General features: G+C 42.1%; 2 protein-coding genes across 6 annotated transcripts in view; both read left to right on the forward strand.

The window, feature by feature from the left end:
* The window catches only part of sema3fa (sema domain, immunoglobulin domain (Ig), short basic domain, secreted, (semaphorin) 3Fa), a 65,397-nt gene extending 52,174 nt beyond the window's left edge, over positions 1–13,223 (forward strand). For 3 of the 5 annotated variants that reach the window (XM_085777387.1, XM_085777390.1, XM_085777389.1), the window contains 10 exons: positions 1,151–1,265; positions 5,678–5,747; positions 6,591–6,735; positions 6,883–7,105; positions 8,455–8,543; positions 8,654–8,695; positions 8,863–9,020; positions 9,167–9,234; positions 10,417–10,550; positions 10,657–13,223. In XM_085777387.1, coding sequence (XP_085633513.1) covers positions 1,151–1,265; positions 5,678–5,747; positions 6,591–6,735; positions 6,883–7,105; positions 8,455–8,543; positions 8,654–8,695; positions 8,863–9,020; positions 9,167–9,234; positions 10,417–10,550; positions 10,657–11,085 — 1,473 coding nt within the window. In that variant the 3' untranslated portion in view covers positions 11,086–13,223. Of the gene's footprint in view, positions 1–1,150; positions 1,266–5,677; positions 5,748–6,590; positions 6,736–6,882; positions 7,106–8,454; positions 8,544–8,653; positions 8,696–8,862; positions 9,021–9,150; positions 9,235–10,416; positions 10,551–10,656 lie in introns of all 5 variants that reach the window. The other 2 variants (XM_085777386.1, XM_085777388.1) reach the window with 1 other exon arrangement.
* A 1,868-nt stretch (positions 13,224–15,091) lies between these two features.
* On the forward strand, positions 15,092–18,948 carry gnat1 (guanine nucleotide binding protein (G protein), alpha transducing activity polypeptide 1). The gene is made up of 9 exons (XM_085777392.1): positions 15,092–15,324; positions 16,382–16,424; positions 16,514–16,655; positions 16,751–16,908; positions 17,001–17,129; positions 17,216–17,345; positions 17,454–17,607; positions 17,700–17,916; positions 18,036–18,948. The coding sequence occupies exons 1-8, from the start codon at positions 15,219–15,221 to the stop codon at positions 17,888–17,890; spliced, it is 1,053 nt and encodes a 350-aa protein (XP_085633518.1). The 5' UTR covers positions 15,092–15,218; the 3' UTR covers positions 17,891–17,916; positions 18,036–18,948.
* The last annotated feature ends 281 nt before the right edge of the window (positions 18,949–19,229 follow it).

Raw genomic sequence — 19,229 nt, forward strand, 5'->3', positions numbered from 1 at the left:
TATCAGTGGTTTTGCATGAATTTATCTTGAAAACAACTCTCTGTCTCGTAACGTTCTGTTATTATCTCATAGTGTGGTGAATGTGCAGGTCACAACTTGTCCACCAGAGCGTTTTGGAGTTGTTGGATTGTGTATTTGATGAGTTTGATGAAGGAAACCAAGAAATCCCATTTGCCTCTGTAGCGTAGCTCTGAGCAGCTCGCGACTCTGCTCTGCTGTTCTAAAGATACCTTGCACCGACAATTAAAGGTAACGAACCTACTACTAAAACTATAAGAATTAAGGCAATGGGCCAATTTGTCAAAATGTTGAACTATCCCTTTAAATACAAAGATTTGAATGATGTTTAAACCATGATCATGAATATCTGTACAGAGTTTGACAACAATCCATCTTAAAGTTGTTAGGGATAATTTGACAAAAAAAAAAGAAGGATGAACATGTGTGCAAAATCTGGCACCAACTCAAATGAATAGAACTGAATAAGGGAAACTTTTGACCTGCTAAAGCTTGATCACACATGTCAAATGTGTAAGGTAGTCCTGATTATGACAAAATTCAGCCTGATGATGAAAGTTCAGGCTTCGTCCTCACAGGCCATAAATATCTGAGCAAAATTGCACGTTAATCCTAAAATGTTTAGACAGTCTGGACCGAGCTCCAGTGAACCAACCAGCTGACACTGCCATCCCTAAAGCCACGCCGCTAGCATGGCTATTAAGAGCAAAACAAAACATCTCAGAGTCTGGAAGGGAAAACATGCAATCCTACTACCAAAGACCACAATAGATTTGAAAAACCAGAATACTTCTATATAATGCTACTCTATGTTACAGTAGATAAAGATAGACCCAGAATGGATTTCTTCCACCCATGCAAATCTTTTAGACTGTGTAACGTCAGTCCAGTTCCAGCCCATGAATCATTTCCCAAGGCTTGAGTCTCTACCTCAGTAGTAGATGTTGGCTGACCTCTCGCGCAGATGGGCCAAGCTGAAACACAGAGCTGATCTCTACTCATAGAGGTCCAATAACAACAGGCCCAGTGCAGGCCAGTCTGGACGCTTGTTTTACACAGCTGTTAGTAAGACGCTGGATGGACTTCTCCTGCCGGGGCGGATGGATGACTACTGTGAACCTCTGCCTTACAGAATGACGACGGCGGCCACTGCTGTCTGGTCAACAAGTGGAGCACGTTCCTGAAGGCTCGGCTCATCTGCTCTGTGCCCGGAGCTGACGGCATTGAGACACACTTTGATGAACTGAGTGAGTTTGATTTATTGTTTCCATCTTTTTACAAACCCAATCAGAGGATCTCTGATGCTCGTTTTCATCTCCAGACATCACGCAGCCCATCCCCTCATCGTGACCGTCCACCTTTTTGTCTATTTACACTCCAACCATCATTGATTATGTTAAAGTTGAAACATTTTAAAACTTTTTCTACAGAAGACAAATTGCAATCACTTAATGTGATTGATATCCACAAGTCAGGGAACCTCTAACACATCTGCTCTGAGTTAGTATTATGTACATAATGAATACGTCTGTGCCCTGACAAAAAACTTGGCAGAGGGGAAGTGAGAATTCTTACATGACCAACAGTGTAAAACAAGGATCTCCAGATGGACGTCTTGTTGACAGATTCTGTATCAACAACTTTTTCATTTGCAGAGTTCTCTTCACATTTGCTTTGCATACTTTCACCATGATGTTAATCCATATTTGATTTTGCTGCCATGTGCAGGCCAACAGCTTACTGTTGTAGGGGCGCACACGCCCAGCAAACCAGCACTGAGCACATCTCTGCTGCTTATGTACAGAAATACTGGGAAGGATCCCAGTGCAGCTGCAGCTTTAGATTAAGGTATCACCGACTCATACATGTTAATCTTGACATGTGTATTCCTTTGAACATTAACATGGTTCTTGTACAGTAGGCACCACGGCAGAAAGGTGCTGTCCTTACTGTACGACTGTGATCCTTCCGCTTTCAAGCACCATCAACTTGTTTTACAGAGAATTTGCACCTTTTTTCAAAGCAAGAGATAGAAATGCAAACACACACACACACACGCACACACGTATACAGAGTAATCATAGTAATGAGCAGTTGGGATCAGTGTGACCTCCTGTGGATCTTCCCAGCCTGTCCGTCATTCAAATGACTGACAGGATTAAGGAGGGATTTGTAGTATCCTTGAAATTATAGTGACTGTTGGTATGAGCAGCAGATCTTTGACTGCTTTTCACCTGGTTTCTGCTGAATTTGAGAAAAAAAGCGCTCTCACTATATTATAAAAACTCACACATTCACACACATTTCAAGGGATAGTTCAACATTTTGGCAAATTGGCCCATTGCCATAATCCCTATAGTCATAGCAGTAGTGCTATCTGTCAGTGCAAGCTATTTTTAGAACGGCGGAGCAGAGCCGCAAGCTGCTCAGAGCTACGCTACAGAGGCTAATGGGATTTCTTGGTTTCCCTCATCAAACTCATCAAATACACAATCCAAAAACTCCAAAATGCTCTTGTGGACAAGTTGTGACCTGCACATTCAGCACGCTATGAGACAATAATGGAATGTTGCGAGACAGACCCGTTTCAGAGGTAAATTCATGCAAAACCTCAGATGTGCGTTTCCATCAGGGACAGTTTTTCAGCAAGCAGTCTCTGTATTTACCTCAAAAAAAACTCTGTCTCGCGATTATGGCAATGGGCGGCCAATTTGCCAAAATGTCGAACTATCCCTTTAAGTGACAGTTGACACAAAACTGTCACATAATGGGGAAAAAAAGGATTTGAGCTACAACTGAACTGCAGTATGTACTTGTCGCTGGGGGAGGACTCCACACTGAAAGCACTAATGCAGACAAAGGCAGACGGAACAAATGCTTTTATTATATCATATCTTCAGCCATATGCACATGTTTCCTTTTGTCTCTTAGTCGCAATATGTTTTCATTCAGATTCTGTCCATTTTATTGTAATTGCATTAAATAATTCATCCAGTAATTATACCTCAAACAGTTATGAATGTATGACAACATCCCCATCTCTACTACGAAGAGGCTTTGCAAGTTGCAAATGTATGTTTTGCATTAAGAGCACTCAGTATCCGTGAGAGAGGAGCGCTCGGCGCTGCTGCACTTTTAGTGCACACAGCGCGGCGGGTCATCTGTTGTCTCAGCGCGGATGAGCACTCGCGGTGGGGTCAGTGTGAGTCCTGAGGCGCGATGCGACATCCCACAGCGCTGCGGTCAACCTCCCCACAACCACAGACTAGTCTGCTAGAAATGTCTTCTGTCTCCAGCCCCTGCCGGTCCCCACGGAGCCACCGAGCGCAGGCATCAGAGTGGTTGTATGAGGACCCGTGGGAGACAGCAGAGTACATTCAGATGGTGAAGCTGAGCCGAGGCTAACAGAGGAAAAAGCATTCAGCGTTTTACCCGGGGACGGGACGATTGTAAAGACCGAGGGGAGAGAGACACACAGACGCAAGGGAGATAAAAATGTCTGCCAGACAAAGACGAGAGCGAATGTGTGGGCAATAAAGTTTTATTGCCTTTTCTGAAATGTAATTACGCAGCGAAACGTTGTTTTTTCATTGAGTTATTTTTTATGTCATCGTAGCCCACAATTCCCAAAAGCCTTTCATTCTTTATGAAGAAGTTTGTTGTTGACTTTTGCTTTGTTTTGTTTTTTCCTCTGTAATTATTCCAAGTGGACATTTCAACAACATCTTTTAGGAGAACATCTCTTTGAGGGTTTGACAGGCCTTTCCTCCCTTCCACTGATTATTCACATCACTCCGCCTCTCATTTGTTTTTGCCTTCCACAGCTCCTTACCTATGTGTGTCTTTGTGTTCAGAGAGGTTTCTTTGCTAATGTGACGCAGCCCGAGCTTCATAGACTCAGTCTGATCTGAAACATCAGAGACAAAAGTTGTCGTGACGCAACTTGTTCCAGTTCTCGCCTGATTTATTTCTTTCTTTTTCTCTCTCTTGCTGCGCTCTCTCTGTAGCCAGGAGCTCTGTCAAACTGGCGTCAGATGGGTTATGAATTTCTACTTTGTTTGCCAAAAGTTAATTTTTCGCTTTAGTGCGCAGCCATTACCTGTCAGGTTTGTACCTTGGCGTGTAGCTCGATTTCTTTTCTTCTGGAGAGATTTTTTTAAAAACCTCTGATCAAAAGGGGAGTTTGTGGATTCTGCAGCTCTGCAGAGTCAAGAGACGATGCTGTTGTCAGTTGAAGCCTCCTCCCTGTTTATTTTTCGTGATAACACCGAGGGCACAGGGATCAACGCTTCACCCCTCGGTTCCAAAGGCATAACTGTGGCTTAGCATTTTGTTCTTTCACATGCAGCTTCTCAAGTCCATTCAGGTGATGTGTGAGAGATGAACAGGAGAGGGCGGCTCTGCATTCAGATAAATAGCTTGACAGGTAACCATGAAAAAGGCCTGAGGTTATAGAGAAGAGGATAGGATTCCATGCCTGTTCATTGTAATTGGTATTTTTCCAAAGGCCTTAGACTATGGGTAATTGTTGTCCTAAGTGTTGGAGGCCGTTTGAAAGCGATGTGAGCTCCTTTCACCCGATTCCCCTTGATGCAAAGATATAAATGGTCCTATGTGTTGGGCTGAGGTTGAGGTGTTATTCTACTCAACCTGTCTACTCTGAATTTATTCCAGTTTTCTTCCTCATTGTTTTTCCTCGCACTTTTCTCTCATTAAGCCATCAGAGGATATTCAGGGTTCACAACTGCCTCAACCCCTGCAGTCATTGGATGCATATGGCTCCTATTAAAGCCATGTTTCACCAGAGATCTCTATTTCACTTATATTCCCTGCTGAGACGGGCTAGTTTCAGCTTCGGAAGAGTTTGGGTTCAGGATCTCAGGAAGCATAATAACATCTCTGTGTGTCACAGTTACAGTTACTGCAGGCTGGAACCAGGTGGAATCTGGGAACTGATATTAAGTCTTTGGACGATTCGATATAAGACGGAGACATTAATATTTACTTTTCAGCCTTTCTCTGACCACTACTCAGTCATGTGATTGTTATTGTTCTTCTGGATGAAAATGTTTTTATTATATTTAATATATTCACTCAAGTACAGTGATGTAGCCAGAGAGATGCAGATTACTAAGAGTTCACATGCAAACACACAGGACAGGCTTGTTTAAGTGTCGATAAGAATTAAACCAGTGGCTTCAATCTGCTTGTCTTTGAACCCCTACTGGGTGTCTATGCATTATTCCTCATCTTATGTGGTTTCATTTAAATAACTGCTTATAAGCCAAACACGTAGAATTGTCTATTATTTCCAAAGTGGAAAGAAAAGTAGAAAATATATGAACTTTTCATCTCTCATGCCACATGAATGTCAGATTTCTGCAGTGACCCTCTGCAGGGGACCACTGTACTAAACAATGGAACTGTTTCTAAATGCAATAATAAAATGTTGAACTGTGTGATAACATTTTCAGACATTTTGGGGATAATACTTATAGAGCTAAATTTTGAATGCCAGGTTTTCTCTTTTTTTATTATTTCAGGATGGTTTTATCTGTATTTGTATTCAAGTATCTGATGATAAAGGATCTGAGTACTCCTTCCATCGCTGCTTTCTCGTTTTATTAGCGTGACAATAGATTCTTGTGTCATCTTCTAGGGGACGTGTATATCCAGCCCACTCAAGACACCAAGAATCCTGTCATCTATGGAGTTTTCAGCGTCTCAGGGTGAGTGACTGACAGCTTTTTCAAACTCTCTAAACTTTCATGCAGTTTTGGAGGGAAGGTGTAATTTGGTTTCCTCTTTCCTGCAGTTTTTTTCTCCTTCTTCGTCTTCTTCTTTCCCCTCAGCCTGAAGGTGTCGGCTCTCTCTGATATTGAAATGCTGTGTTGCACATGGCCCTGTCAGATTCAGGCTACAAAGACAAGACAGAAAGTGAATGTGGAGGCCCAGAGGGAGTCTAGCTCCTCTGAGAGACTGACTGAGCCTATAGTTGCTCATAGGTCAGGTTTGATAGTAAGTTGTCATTCAACACATAGCATTAAAATTCACTGCAAACAAGCAGACGTGGAAAATGAGAATCCGACTGCACACGAGCGAGGAGAGCCGCGCGCCGAGTCATAATAAACACGTCTTGATTAATGTATTTGAGAAACAAATACTGTTATTGTTTCCATCTTGTCCTGGCATCACGCACATTTTAAACCCAGCTGATAAAAACATGTAGTGCTAATGATAGAGGGGCCGTGACAGGAATTACAAACATAGTACACCCACCACACGGCAGCGAGAGCCTGAGCTCCGACGGCTCTCTGCGGAACGTGGGTGTTTGTATGTCAGTGTATCAGACAGCTTGACTCGAGTTGAGTTGGTTTGAGAGTGTGTGTGTGTGTGTTTGTGCGTCATAATGTTTCAGCGCGTTCCTGTAAGAGGCCGGCTGAGTACGTGGGAAGGAAGTAGATTCTTCCAGCCGCAGAGAGCACCCACAGTAATTATCTCAGGGAGTGAGTTAATCTGCCGCTGTCTCTCAGTCTCTCAAATCTTTTCTCTCCCGCCCTCCTCTCCTCCAGAGCCGTGTTTAAAGGCTCGGCAGTGTGCGTTTACTCCATGGCCGACATCCGCATGGTCTTCAATGGGCCTTTTGCCCACAAGGAAGGACCCAACTACCAGTGGGTGGCATACACCGGGAAGATTCCTTACCCACGGCCTGGCACTGTGAGTTATAAACAATAAAGAATAAAAAATAAAAAGATGATGAGGCATAAAGAAAATCCTCTGTCATCATTTTTTACATGAATTTACTGCAAAAGGTGCATTTGTAAATTGCAGGTTTTGACAGTTACACTTCTTTATTGCCAACAGTGTCCCGGAGGCACTTTCACCCCCAACATGAAATCCACAAAGGATTACCCAGATGAGGTGATCAACTTCATGAGAAACCACCCCACCATGTACAACCCTGTATACCCGGTGCACAAGCGCCCCCTGGTGGTCAGAACCAACGTGGACTACGAGTTCACCACCATCGCTGTGGACCAAGTGACGGCTGCTGATGGGAGCTACGAGGTGCTCTTCCTGGGAACAGGTCGGTGGTCTTGACCGACTGACTGTCCAGTGGTCTGACAGTCATTATTATGTGGAGTTTGAAGTTCATATTATGGCTCACACGCCACAGTTTGAGGAAGTGGGTCAGATTGTGAGATTTCAGAATCAGAATCAGAAATGTTTTTGTTGCCAAGAGCAGTGAAGGTCAGTTTACAGCACAAGGAACTAGACGTTGTGTCAGGTGAAGACACAAAGGTACAAAAAATAGTAAAAGGTAGCAATAAAATAAACATTTAAATAAAGTAAGATCAAATAAAATAAAATAAATTAAAATATTTTAATGCAAAAAATATGCATATATTATATACAATTGAGGATTTCAATCAATCAAAATCAAAATAAACTACACCATTTTACATACTCACACACACAACCAGCAGAGATCACTTACAGACAGTACAACTAAGTTCACGGTTCATACAAAGTAATAAATAATTATTGCACTTTTCTTATATATTGCATCTTGCCTCAGTATTGCCACAGTCTCTGGGTCTTAATTGCACCATTTCATGTGTGGACTCCACCATCAGCATCAATTTAAAGGTGCCGAAGGAATAGAATATGTATATATTAAAAAAGAAATTATATATAAAATAAAATGATGATAATAAAACAACATAACCCTTAAACATAATTTTACAATACACAGATAATAACCAAATACCTAATATAAAACACATATGATCCAGAACTGGATAGCAAGTAGAATAAGGTATAAAAAAGAAAAGTAAGAAGGGACACTTGGACCTCAGGTGACTGCTAGTGTTTAGCAGGTTTGTTAAGCAGAGCAATGGATGAAGGGAGGAAATGAGAGCTTATAGTGATTAGTTCTATATCTGCTCGCTCTGTAACGTCGCCCTGAAGGCAGCGTTACATGTTCCAGATAAAGGATCTGAGATGGATCTTTTAAAATCCTGTGAGCCTGATTGACTACTGTTTTTTCAAATATGGAATGTAGGGACGGGTAACTATCCTTACCTATCACCTTCATCGCTGCCTTTACCTGCTTTTCCAGTTTAGATTTGGACTGGACTGTCAGGGGTCCAAACCAAGCAGCCATCCCGTACCTGATCAGACTGCGCAGTACAGCATTATACAATGTCAAAGTCATGATGATGCTTACTTCGTACAGTCTCAGTCTTCTGAGAAAATGCAGTCGTTGGGATAGTTTTACACACAAAGCATCAACGTGAACATTTATATAAAAGGAATAAAATAGAATAGAGATAGATATATTCCTCAAAGTTATTCTCCCTCTAAAATGTAATTATTGTGAATATTAAGATAAGTGATGAGAAGTTTAATACACTTCTGTCTTGTATTTTACAGATCGGGGGTCGGTCCAGAAAGTGATTGTCCTGCCCAGAGATGACTTGCAGACAGAGGAGCTGGTCTTAGAGGAGGTGGAGGTCTTTAAGGTCAGTCACCCACATTTACTCTACTTATGCCCCCCCCCTTCTGAGACAGTTCTTATTATTTTTAATGTTCATTGGCTGCTTATTTAAAGTTTTTAACTGTGTCACTGCAGGTTCCCACACCGATTACCACCATGAAGATTTCATCCAAACGGGTAAGTTACCTGGAAACAGACAAAGATCAATAAATCATCTGAAACTCATCAGTGAATTGTGTCAAAACTAAAACTCTCACTTTATATACAATACTGTGTAGCTCAATTTTTTCATTTTTCAACAGATTTCTAATTCTATACTATTCTTATTATGTGTTTTATTATAGCAACAACTGTACGTTGGCTCAGTTCTGGGCGTGACCCACCTGGCCCTCCATCGCTGCGATGTGTACGGAGAGGCCTGTGCTGACTGCTGCCTGGCCAGAGACCCGTACTGCGCCTGGGACGGAAAATCCTGCTCCAGATACTCAGCCTCACAGAAGAGGTGAGGATCAAGATAGTGCAGACAGGCGCACATGGGCTATAGTGTTTGGTTTGGGAGATTGTCTCTCATGTTCGTGGCTTCAGCACAGTCTTGAAATATGTTGAAGTTAAGCTTTTTATTTTCGTGTGTTGATCTGACCCCTCTAGACGGAGCCGTCGACAGGATGTGAAGTACGGCAACCCCATCCGCCAGTGCAGAGGTTATAACTCCAATGGTGAGTGTTGTGTTTTTTTAAACCTTTATTTTACATTTCCACCACAATTGTGACATGTTACATGACATATTTCAATATTTTGGCAAATTCGCCAATTGCCATACAGTAATCCCTATAGTTTTAGGTGTAGATTCGTTACAATTTAATTGTCGTGCAAGCTGTTTTTAGATCGGCGGGGGAGAGACGCGAGCTGCTCAGCTAACGCAAAGGAGGCTCATGATATTTCTACGTTTTCCCTCATCAAATTACTGTAGACACACAATCCAACAACTCGAAAACGCTCTCATGAACAAGTTGTGACCTGCACATTCACCATGCTATGAAATAATAACGTATAATTATGTAACATTATGACACATGAAGCAAATACTCGGAGCTACTTGCACTTTTGAAGTCACTCTGCCCAGCAGCCATGTCTGGGATGTAATTCCAGCTACGCATTTGCCTTGAAAACAACTCTGTCTCGTAACATTCAGTTATTATTTCATAGCATGGTGAATGTGCAGGTCACAACTTGTCCACCAGACCGTTTTGGAGTTGTTGGATTGTGTATTTGATGAGTTTGATGAGGGAAAGGTGGAAATACCGCGCGCCATGCTGATGTCACGTCTCTGCCGTCTCTGCCCCGCCGATCTGAAAACAGCTTGCACCGACAATTAAAGGTAATGAACCTACTGCTAAGACTATAGGGATTATGGCAATGGGTGAATTTGCCAAAATGTTGAAATATCCCTTTAAAAACAAATCCAAACTCACACGCATAACAACAACAGCTTCCAAAATAATTGGCCTCCCCACACCAAACCTAACAGGTCCATCACACGCATTGCAATCTCAATAGAACAGGACATCCCACTCCCACTCAACACCCACATCACCCCACTTCCCTCAAGACACAGATACAGGGCGCTAAGGTGCAGAAGAGCTCGCTTTGGCAAAAGCCTCATCCCGGCCGCCATAGCGACCCTGAACAAAAGGCCCTGATGAACAGGCCCGAGTGTGTACACTACACCTACAGTATATGTTGTATTACGTGTGTTTGCCCCAATGTTGCTCTGTCCTCGTGGTGGAAAGGGACAATAAAGTCTAAAGTCTAAAAAAAAAAAAAGAAGTTGTCTAACATTTATTGGTTTGTTGTTTTTAGTCATTTCTATAAATTATATTCACATATTTTTTTTATAGCAAACAAGAACACCCTGGAGACGGTTCAGTACGGAGTGGAGGGCAGCACTACATTTCTGGAGTGCCAGGCCCGGTCTCCTCATGTGTCTCTGAAGTGGCACCTGCAGAAGGAGAACAGTGACCGGAGGAAAGAGGTGAGCAGAGCTTTAAGAGTTCAGTCGAAGCTCAGGTCTGTTGAACAGGTTTTGCGTTGAAGGTTTTTCAGATTCTCCTCCTCACCGGTCGATGTGCTCTTTCCAGATCCGTTCGGAGGGCCGCATCCTGAAAACCGAGCAGGGCCTCCTGATCCGCTCGCTGCAGTCCTCCGACAGCGGCATCTACCAGTGCACGTCCACGGAGAAGAACTTCAAACACACGCTGGTCAAGCTGCAGCTGGTGGTGCTGTCCAGCCGCACGGTCAACAACGTGCTGGTGGAGACGGGCAGCCCGGCCCTGCCGCCGCTCCAGTCCAGCGCCTGGACCCCCAGCGCCGGCCAGTACAAGGACCTGCTGACCATCCTGAGCCAGCCGGAGATGGGCCTGATCAACCAGTACTGCCAGGACTACTGGCAGCTCGCAGACGGCGGCCTGGCGGACAACAAGGCCAAGAGCCTGAAGGAGCTGAAGGAGCAGAAGAAGCCCCGGAACCGCCGGCATCACGACGAGGAAACGACTCCGGCTGAGACATGAGAAGCTCCACACGCTCCCCATCGTCCCCAAAACGACCACCCACCCCCACCTCCATCCCCTCCCCTGCCCACTCCTTCACACAACCTCCTAAACACTGCAACCCTCCATTTAGGGGAATGACTCCAGTTAAAACGATAGAAAAATCCAATTATCATGACGGACAAGACAGACACTGCAATCAAAAGCATCAACATCAAACAGTTTCTATGTAACTATTCAAAAAAGTACACAATATTTATTGTAGGTTGTAAAAAGTAATTCTTTGTACCTATCTAGAAAACATGTTTTTTTTTTTGTTTTTTTTTGTGAATAGGTAAATCTGTGCAAATAATGTTGTTATTATAATATTATTGTTAGTGTTATTTGTTTATTACAATGTGTTATTATGTTGAGAATATCCTTATGTTTGGTGTTTTTGAGAAACAGCAACAATAACCCAGGACATTGGAGGTATCCACTCATGGACAAGGACCGATGGACGTGTATTCAGAAACTGTGATAATAGGCGACCATGTTGGATCACATGACTGCTGGCAGTATTCAGTGTCGAAGCTGGAGGTCGAGTCAGGAAGTCGCTCGAACCTTCCCTGAACTCTCTACTGTAAATCAGACAGTGTTTGGTTTTGTTTTTTGTTTTTTCATTTTTTTACCACGAGACACGAGCTTGTCGACAAAAAGATGAGGGCATTTCCCGGCCGGGACAATTGATGGATAGTAGAAATGCCCACAGACTGCAGCTGTGACGGCTCCTCACAGTCACATGGTCTCTCTACTTCTACCCATGCGGTCCAGCCTGGCCTCAATAACGACGGTACATCACCCGTCCCCAATTCTTCCAAAATCAGTTGCTGATCAAGTGTTGGTTTTGTTTATATGTGAATATCACATCTCAATGTTGTATCCTTAACAAACGTGATCTTTGTGATAAGCTGTTTTTTTTGTTTGTTTGTTTTTTTTGTTTGTTTTTTTGGGGGGGGGGTCTTTTAAAGACACGAAAGCTGAAAATATAACATTGCCTTCTCTTTTCTCTCAGAGATAAGAAATTCCAGCAGGCAGCTATATGTGAGTTTGTGACAGTTTGTGATATTAAAAAAAGAACTATTAGAGACAAAGCACCTTCTGTTGCCAAATTGGTGATCTTGATAAAAGTTCAATACTTCACATGTATCTGTGGCATATTATGCAGTATATTCATAATATAACAGAGAGCATGCAGTTTGTATGCTCAAAGGATTTAGTTTTTAGCTCTAAATGAATCCAAAGTTTGCATTCCTGCCAGTTTTATGCTAAATATTGGTTTCACTGAGTGAATATTGTGTTTGGCCACATAACCAGTCTACACTTCAGTTAGATTACAGTGACAAAATGTGTTGTTGTTGTTTTTTTCCCCCAGTGCTTTTGAGGACTGGCCTGTTTTCTTGGTGCTGTGATAACTGTTATCAGCTCAGTTCAGTCTAGTGCAGTGCCACCCTGCCACCGACCATGCCACAGACTTCATATGAACCTGTTTGTACTGAGCAGCTTCCATACAGTAAGAAAAAAAAAGAAGATAAAAAAAAAATGTCACAAGTACAACCACTAACAAGTCGATCACCGCCCGACCTGAAGAGGAACCTGTACCACAGTCTTCAGAAGGTGACTTTTTCATTGTGCATGGCATGTACAGTGTATGTATATGGTATTTGTCTAAAATGCTACGTTGCTGTGGATGTCAGTGAATGTCTTTCTCGTTGTGGGAATATGGAAATACTATCAGTGCAAGAAAGATGTGCTCACACCTTTTTAATGGTGTGAAATACTGAAGGTACAGAAAGGTCAGATTGTGATTTTTAAATCCTCTTTTTCTCTCTTCTTATCTCTCTCCCTCTCTCTCTGTATTCCTCTTATTCTTTTTTTCTCTCCCCACTCTCTCGTGTTCTCAGAAATGTGCAAAACAAATTTGCATCAATTTCAAACATGTGCATCGATTTTTTTTTCTCTGTCTGGCAGACTCTGCTCTGGGTCGTTGAGGTAAAGTAATGTATGATATAATGCACAGTTGATGTTATTGTAATGACTTGTAAAAAAATTACTTCTATCTTTTCTTCCTCATCAATGTTGCTGACTAATAAATTAAAGCTCTATATTTTATAATAACACACGCTCTCTTCTGTTTGACAATGGTGGACACACACTTTGCAGGAGTGGTTGTGTCAGTGCTCTTACTCTATCAGATTTTCACATTATCTTGCCCAAAAGAATACAAACAAATAGTATCAGTATGATATCTGTAGTACATCTATAATGATTAATAATAACATCAATAATAATAATATGATCAAATATTTAACCGTGTTTATTGTTTGTTTTGTCTCTTTCTTGGCAAATGCACTAATGCATAGGTGAAGAGAATGTAGGCTATGTAATAACTGTAATATCATTATATCATCTCTTAAAGTATGGTTATTATCAATAGGGGAGAGTGGGATAAGTTGAGCCACTTTTCATATTCAGGATCACTACTCAGGATAATTATAGTTTTGTTGCTAACTAATACATATATTTCAGGATGTTGTGCATCCCTACAAGCAAACAGAATGACTGTCAAGTGTTTTGATAATATAGCATGTCCAAAATAAGTGATCTCGTGGCAATTACATCACATCTTGGGAAGAATCCCTCATATTTCTCTTTGAAAGTAAAGCTTGGCCTTGGCCTTTACCTCTTCTAAAGAACGTACTTACTGTAATCATAAACATCCAGAATTTTGATTTAATAATTAAGACATATACAGACAAAATACGCTCATGAAGTGTATTAGGGCAGGCGGCTCAACTTACCCCACAGCTACTGTACCATATTGACTGTATTAGTCCCCACAGCTAAAATGGTCATCATGCTCAGTTTACTACCTCATGTTGTAGCTCATACAGTAGATACTAAGGAATGGATAACACGCATATCCCCCCAAAAATTGGGTGCTGGATCTAAAGAAAAAATAAATCAGATTATCTAACAGACTTTAGAATATCAAAATCTTTCCCTCCCTTATAAATTGTTGTTATAAAACGGTATAAAACAGGAAGTACAAGGACTGATGAAGCACTGTGCTTAAGTTAAAGTACAAATCCATGTTCCACTGCTGTTGATCTGCATCTGATTTCATTCACGTTTATGACTCAGGAGCTTCATCACTGTGGAACACCTCTCTGAGCATCATGGATTTATGTCTGGTTTACTTTTCTAAACAAAAGTGCTACATGACATAAAAACAGATGAAAAAGAAAACAAGTCATTGTGTGTGGAGGGAAAATGTAGTACAATGCTCACAATCCCACACATACATACAGACATACACATACATATTGCACATGCATGTATATATAATTGAAAGTGAGTAGATTAGGATCCCTAACTAGCCTCAGATTGAGGTCAATGAGATCTGTCAAGTGAAACTGCAAAGCCCTTTAAGTACTTCAGCGCTCACCCATCAGTCTGCAGCACGCCACAGGAAATTTCAGGTTGTCTGTCTATATGTTTTTGCACAGAGAGCTGGTGCTCTGCTCATCTGCGCATCAAATTAACCCCATTAAGTGAGATTGTATATCGTAGAGAGTGGTCAATTTGTTTCAATACAGACTGATAATGTGTTCCCCCCTCATCTATCCCCTTTGCAAACACCAAACATATGATAAAAGTTTCATTTTGTTGCTCATGTGTTTGTGACCAAGTTCCTACATGATCACAAACACCAAACTACTGAGCTAAATATGCTTCTCTTTTAAAGGAGCCTAAGACAGCATCGAGAGATAAGCACTTGAGCCGATGTTCATCTTCCGCTGAGCACAGCAAAGTCCCCCCTAAAGGTTAGATCACCCTCCCACTGATGTATGTCTGCCTCTCCTCACACCTTTCGCTCTGCCCTAAAACACCCCTGTCCTTGCGCTCCATTGGTCATCTCCGGTCAGGTGGGGAGAAGATGCCCAAAATCCTTTCCTAAGACGGGAAAATACTCCATCATCCATCCAGTGTTTGCTGCTGCAGGCGGTTGACGCATCAGTTGCACGGGCAGTAGGCGATCAGCTGGGACCTGCTTCCATTTTTCCTGACATTTGGCTTTTTTGTAAAGAGGGGCCCGAGACAGGAAAACTAGGATGGGGGCTGGAGCGAGCGCCGAGGAGAAGCACTCCAGAGAGCTGGAGAAGAAGCTGAAGGACGACGCCGACAAGGATGCAAGAACTGTCAAACTGCTGCTGCTAGGTAACGACAGTCAGGCTGGCTCAATGGCTCAACGGCAAAACCTCAGCATGCGGTCACACATACAGTATTTTAGGGCCTCATAGGTCCCCACTGTGGGAATAAGGCTACTTATTATTTTCAGAATAAGAGCTAGTTGGTACAGTAAGTGTGGTATTACTGTTCTAAAATATTGAGGTTGACAAGACAAACCTTTCTTTGTACTAATTATTTGTCACTTTGTCTCTATTTTTATTTGCCATACTTCTAAATACTCAATATCTAGCAGTTGTGAATGGAATCATGAGTAATGTGATGGATTTGTCTAATGAGTATTAAAAAATATGCAAGTATTTTGCATTTAGTTGTCATGCAGACACACAATATATACAAGTACAAGTTAAGGCTTAATAACCTGTGTCATTGAATTGCTGAGACATTTTAATAATCACTCAGCCCAATCCCTTGTTAATCCTGAAACAAGTCCTCCAACACAAAGGGCTTAACCCTGAAGGACACAGACACCCTACCGCCCAATCCAGAATTACAGAAAGGCCAATCGCTATTATGTGCAACACTAAAGCAATATACAATATACATTGTAAGCAAACTGTATAAATGTTGTTTGTATGAGTGATGTGGACAAAATTAGCAATATTAGGAAATTAAGGTGATTTTTTTTTTTTTAATTTCCTGACAAGTCAATTCTGTTGAACAAAAATGTGCTTACTGCCAAATACAAGCTTACAGTGTGTTGTAAAGCCCAGTATATGCTGTTCTGGAAAAGCCATCAGCTTGTTAGAAATATTGTATCAAACTCAGCTTCATATCATTGTGATAATGTAGGTCAGAGACTAAAAATGTTCCCTGACATCAGCTTTGGACAAGATTAGAGGTGTTACTGACTGATGAAAGCCAGGCAGTCACGTGTAATTAACAGAAATCCTCTCTCGTACTCATTAATGAAGCATAAAAAAATGAAAGCAAAACTTTGAGAGGAAGTTTCTCGTTCCCAAAAATCATTGAAAGATTTTGAAGAGTAGCTGGGAATGTTTTTACAATGATTTTTCTTTTACTGTAGGTGCTGGTGAATCAGGCAAGAGCACAATCGTCAAACAGATGAAGTAAGAACTTTGACTTGTCACCAAATAATTGTCTGTTTTCTCATCGAGCTGAGTGTGAATGGCGTAGTAATGCTGTGTGCTCTCCACAGAATTATCCACAAAGATGGTTACACGCTTGAAGAGTGCTTGGAGTTCATCACCATCATCAACAGCAACACCCTGCAGTCAATCATGGCCATCGTGAAGGCCATGACCACACTCAATATCAACTTCGGCCACAGCGATCAGCAGGTAACGACGGCTGAAGCACGCATCGCCTCCTCCTGCTGTATGTGCAGAACTGTGCACGTAGCTGTAACTTGCGTTCGCTTCCACCCCCTTTGCAGGACGATGCCAGGAAACTCATGCACCTTGCGGACACCATCGAGGAGGGCACCATGCCTAAAGAGCTGTCAGACATCATCCTGCGCCTGTGGAAGGACACCGGCATTCAGGCGTGCTTCGACAGGGCCTCGGAGTACCAGCTCAACGACTCCGCTGGATAGTAAGAAATCACCCCGAGATGAGATTTAGAAATTGTTTCACAATCTCATCTCTGTTTTCTTTTTAAAATGATGTTATTATTTTCATCCTCAGTTACCTGAACGACTTGGAGCGACTGATCCAACCAGGCTACGTTCCCACTGAGCAGGATGTGCTGCGATCAAGAGTGAAGACCACCGGTATCATTGAGACCACGTTCGGCCTCAAAGATCTGAACTTCAGGTGAGTCATCAGCGGTGTGTTTCTAGGCAGGGGCGCTGGATTGTGACAAAGTCCTGGAGATAAAACCCGCTTCTGTTTCCCTGCAGAATGTTCGACGTGGGTGGACAGAGGTCAGAGAGGAAGAAGTGGATCCATTGTTTCGAAGGTGTGACCTGTATCATCTTCATCGCCGCTTTGAGCGCCTACGACATGGTGCTGGTGGAGGACGACGAAGTGGTACGATAACAGATAACAGATCCACCGCACACTCCATATGCTTTACAATGTGCATGTCACCCTTTAGGGGGGGAACCTGGTGAAATAAACTCCCATCTTTTCCCTCAGAACCGAATGCACGAGAGTCTGCACTTGTTCAACAGTATCTGCAACCACCGCTACTTCGCCACCACCTCCATCGTACTCTTCCTCAACAAGAAGGACGTGTTCACGGAGAAGATCAAGAAAGCTCACCTCAGCATGTGCTTCCCTGAGTACGATGGTAAGGTCACGACGGTACAGCACTCAGAGCAGATTTTAAAACACTGACCGCCAATTAAATATCACTACTTGTCTCGACATTTCCTCTTTAAGGCCCCAACACCTACGAGGATGCAGGAAACTACATCAAACTGCAGTTTCTGGACCTGAACTTGCGTCGAGACATCAAGGAAATCTACTCTCACATGACCTGTGCCACAGACACAGAGAACGTCAAGTTTGTGTTCGATGCCGTAACCGACATCATCATCAAAGAAAACCTGAAAGATTGTGGTCTCTTCTAAGAGCCATACTCAGGAACCCAATGATGGTGAGCTTAAAATATATTTATATTATTTATATATGTGTTCGTGTATATATGATGTATAAAGTACTGACCATTCAAGCTGTTGGACCAGCTAACCAGTGTGAATGTCTTTCTGTTTCCAGGGAGCTGTTGTCGCCCCCATCGCTCTTCACAAACCCCCTCCTCAATGAAAGCTGAGGACCCGAGATGAGAAACTGCCCCTGAAAATATCCATTCTCAAACTGGCGAACGCAAAGAAATAAAAAAAAAAACATTTATTTGTTGTGTTCAAAATTTAAAAAAAAAAAAAGTTGTAGCTTTGACCAAAGACATCCTGGTCGACTGAGACCAGGAGACAGCTCAGCTAGCTTCACTCCAAAAACTCCTGTGCAGATTCCAGATGAGTTGAATTCTAGTCAAGCTAACTTTTCTCGTCTTCGGAGGGGGATACGCAATCTGTAGTCGACACCCGTCAAAAACGCTTCTGTCAGCATAAAGTGATTTCTTCTGACGTGCAATAATGTGAATAGATGTCAGGCTAACGCATTCTTCTCTATGCTCCAGTAACTGGTCAGTATTTACCACCAAAAAGTTAAAAAAAAACAACAACAAAAAAAAAAACATAAAAAAGCAAACAAGATGGCCTCACCACCTGCAGACGCACTTCAACCTCTGTTAGAGATTTAAAAAGTACTTGTCAGTAGAAATACTACAGAGCACTTTGAGACACTATTCAAGCAGGTAACTAACTGAATTTTTAAGTTAGAAAACGTAACTTTTTTTCTTTTTTTTGCACTAGTCTAAAGGGCCGTTGTATATAACTTAACTGATTCCTCTGGGACAGTTGATGAAGTGTGGTGATACCATGTTGATCTGTGATGCTGTTGAGTGGTAGATGTGATGTACTTGGACTTAAAGGTTAATTGATGCTACAGGCCTCCGAGCCCACTATTCTGTACAGAAACCGACCAGTGTAAACCTCAACTTAACCTATTAAAGCTTCTGTAGAAAACTGAGTACTTTTCCATTTTTCACAAATAAAGAGCAACACAGCAATGTCTGGTTCATAATTTGTCATTTATTAATTTGTTTAATTCTATACAGATTAAAGGAATAGTTTGAGTGTTTTTTTTTTTTTTTAGAGATACACGTATTTGCACTCTTACAGAGAGTTAGATGGAAAGATTTCCTTCGGTAAGTTTATCATATAATCAAAACTAGCACCTACTTCTGATCCGAACACGATCACATGTTCTTTCTTAGAAATAAACATTTGTCAGACATGAACATATCAACATTTGCAATCCGCTTGCAAACAGCCTTTTCAGGAAAAAGTC

The sequence above is a fragment of the Trachurus japonicus genome, chromosome 5 (assembly GCF_045865225.1).
Source record: "Trachurus japonicus isolate A0001 chromosome 5, Traja_1.0".
Classification (NCBI taxonomy): Eukaryota; Metazoa; Chordata; class Actinopteri; order Carangiformes; family Carangidae; genus Trachurus; species Trachurus japonicus.

Excerpts from the sequence above, each read along its gene's own strand:
- gnat1 (XM_085777392.1), top strand. The coding sequence starts at position 15,219 with ATGGGGGCTGGAGCGAGCGCCGAGGAGAAGCACTCCAGAGAGCTGGAG. Across the intron at positions 16,425-16,513 it reads ACAATCGTCAAACAGATGAA|AATTATCCACAAAGATGGTT; the intron begins GTAAGAACTTTG and ends TGCTCTCCACAG. Across the intron at positions 16,909-17,000 it reads CTCAACGACTCCGCTGGATA|TTACCTGAACGACTTGGAGC; the intron begins GTAAGAAATCAC and ends TTTCATCCTCAG.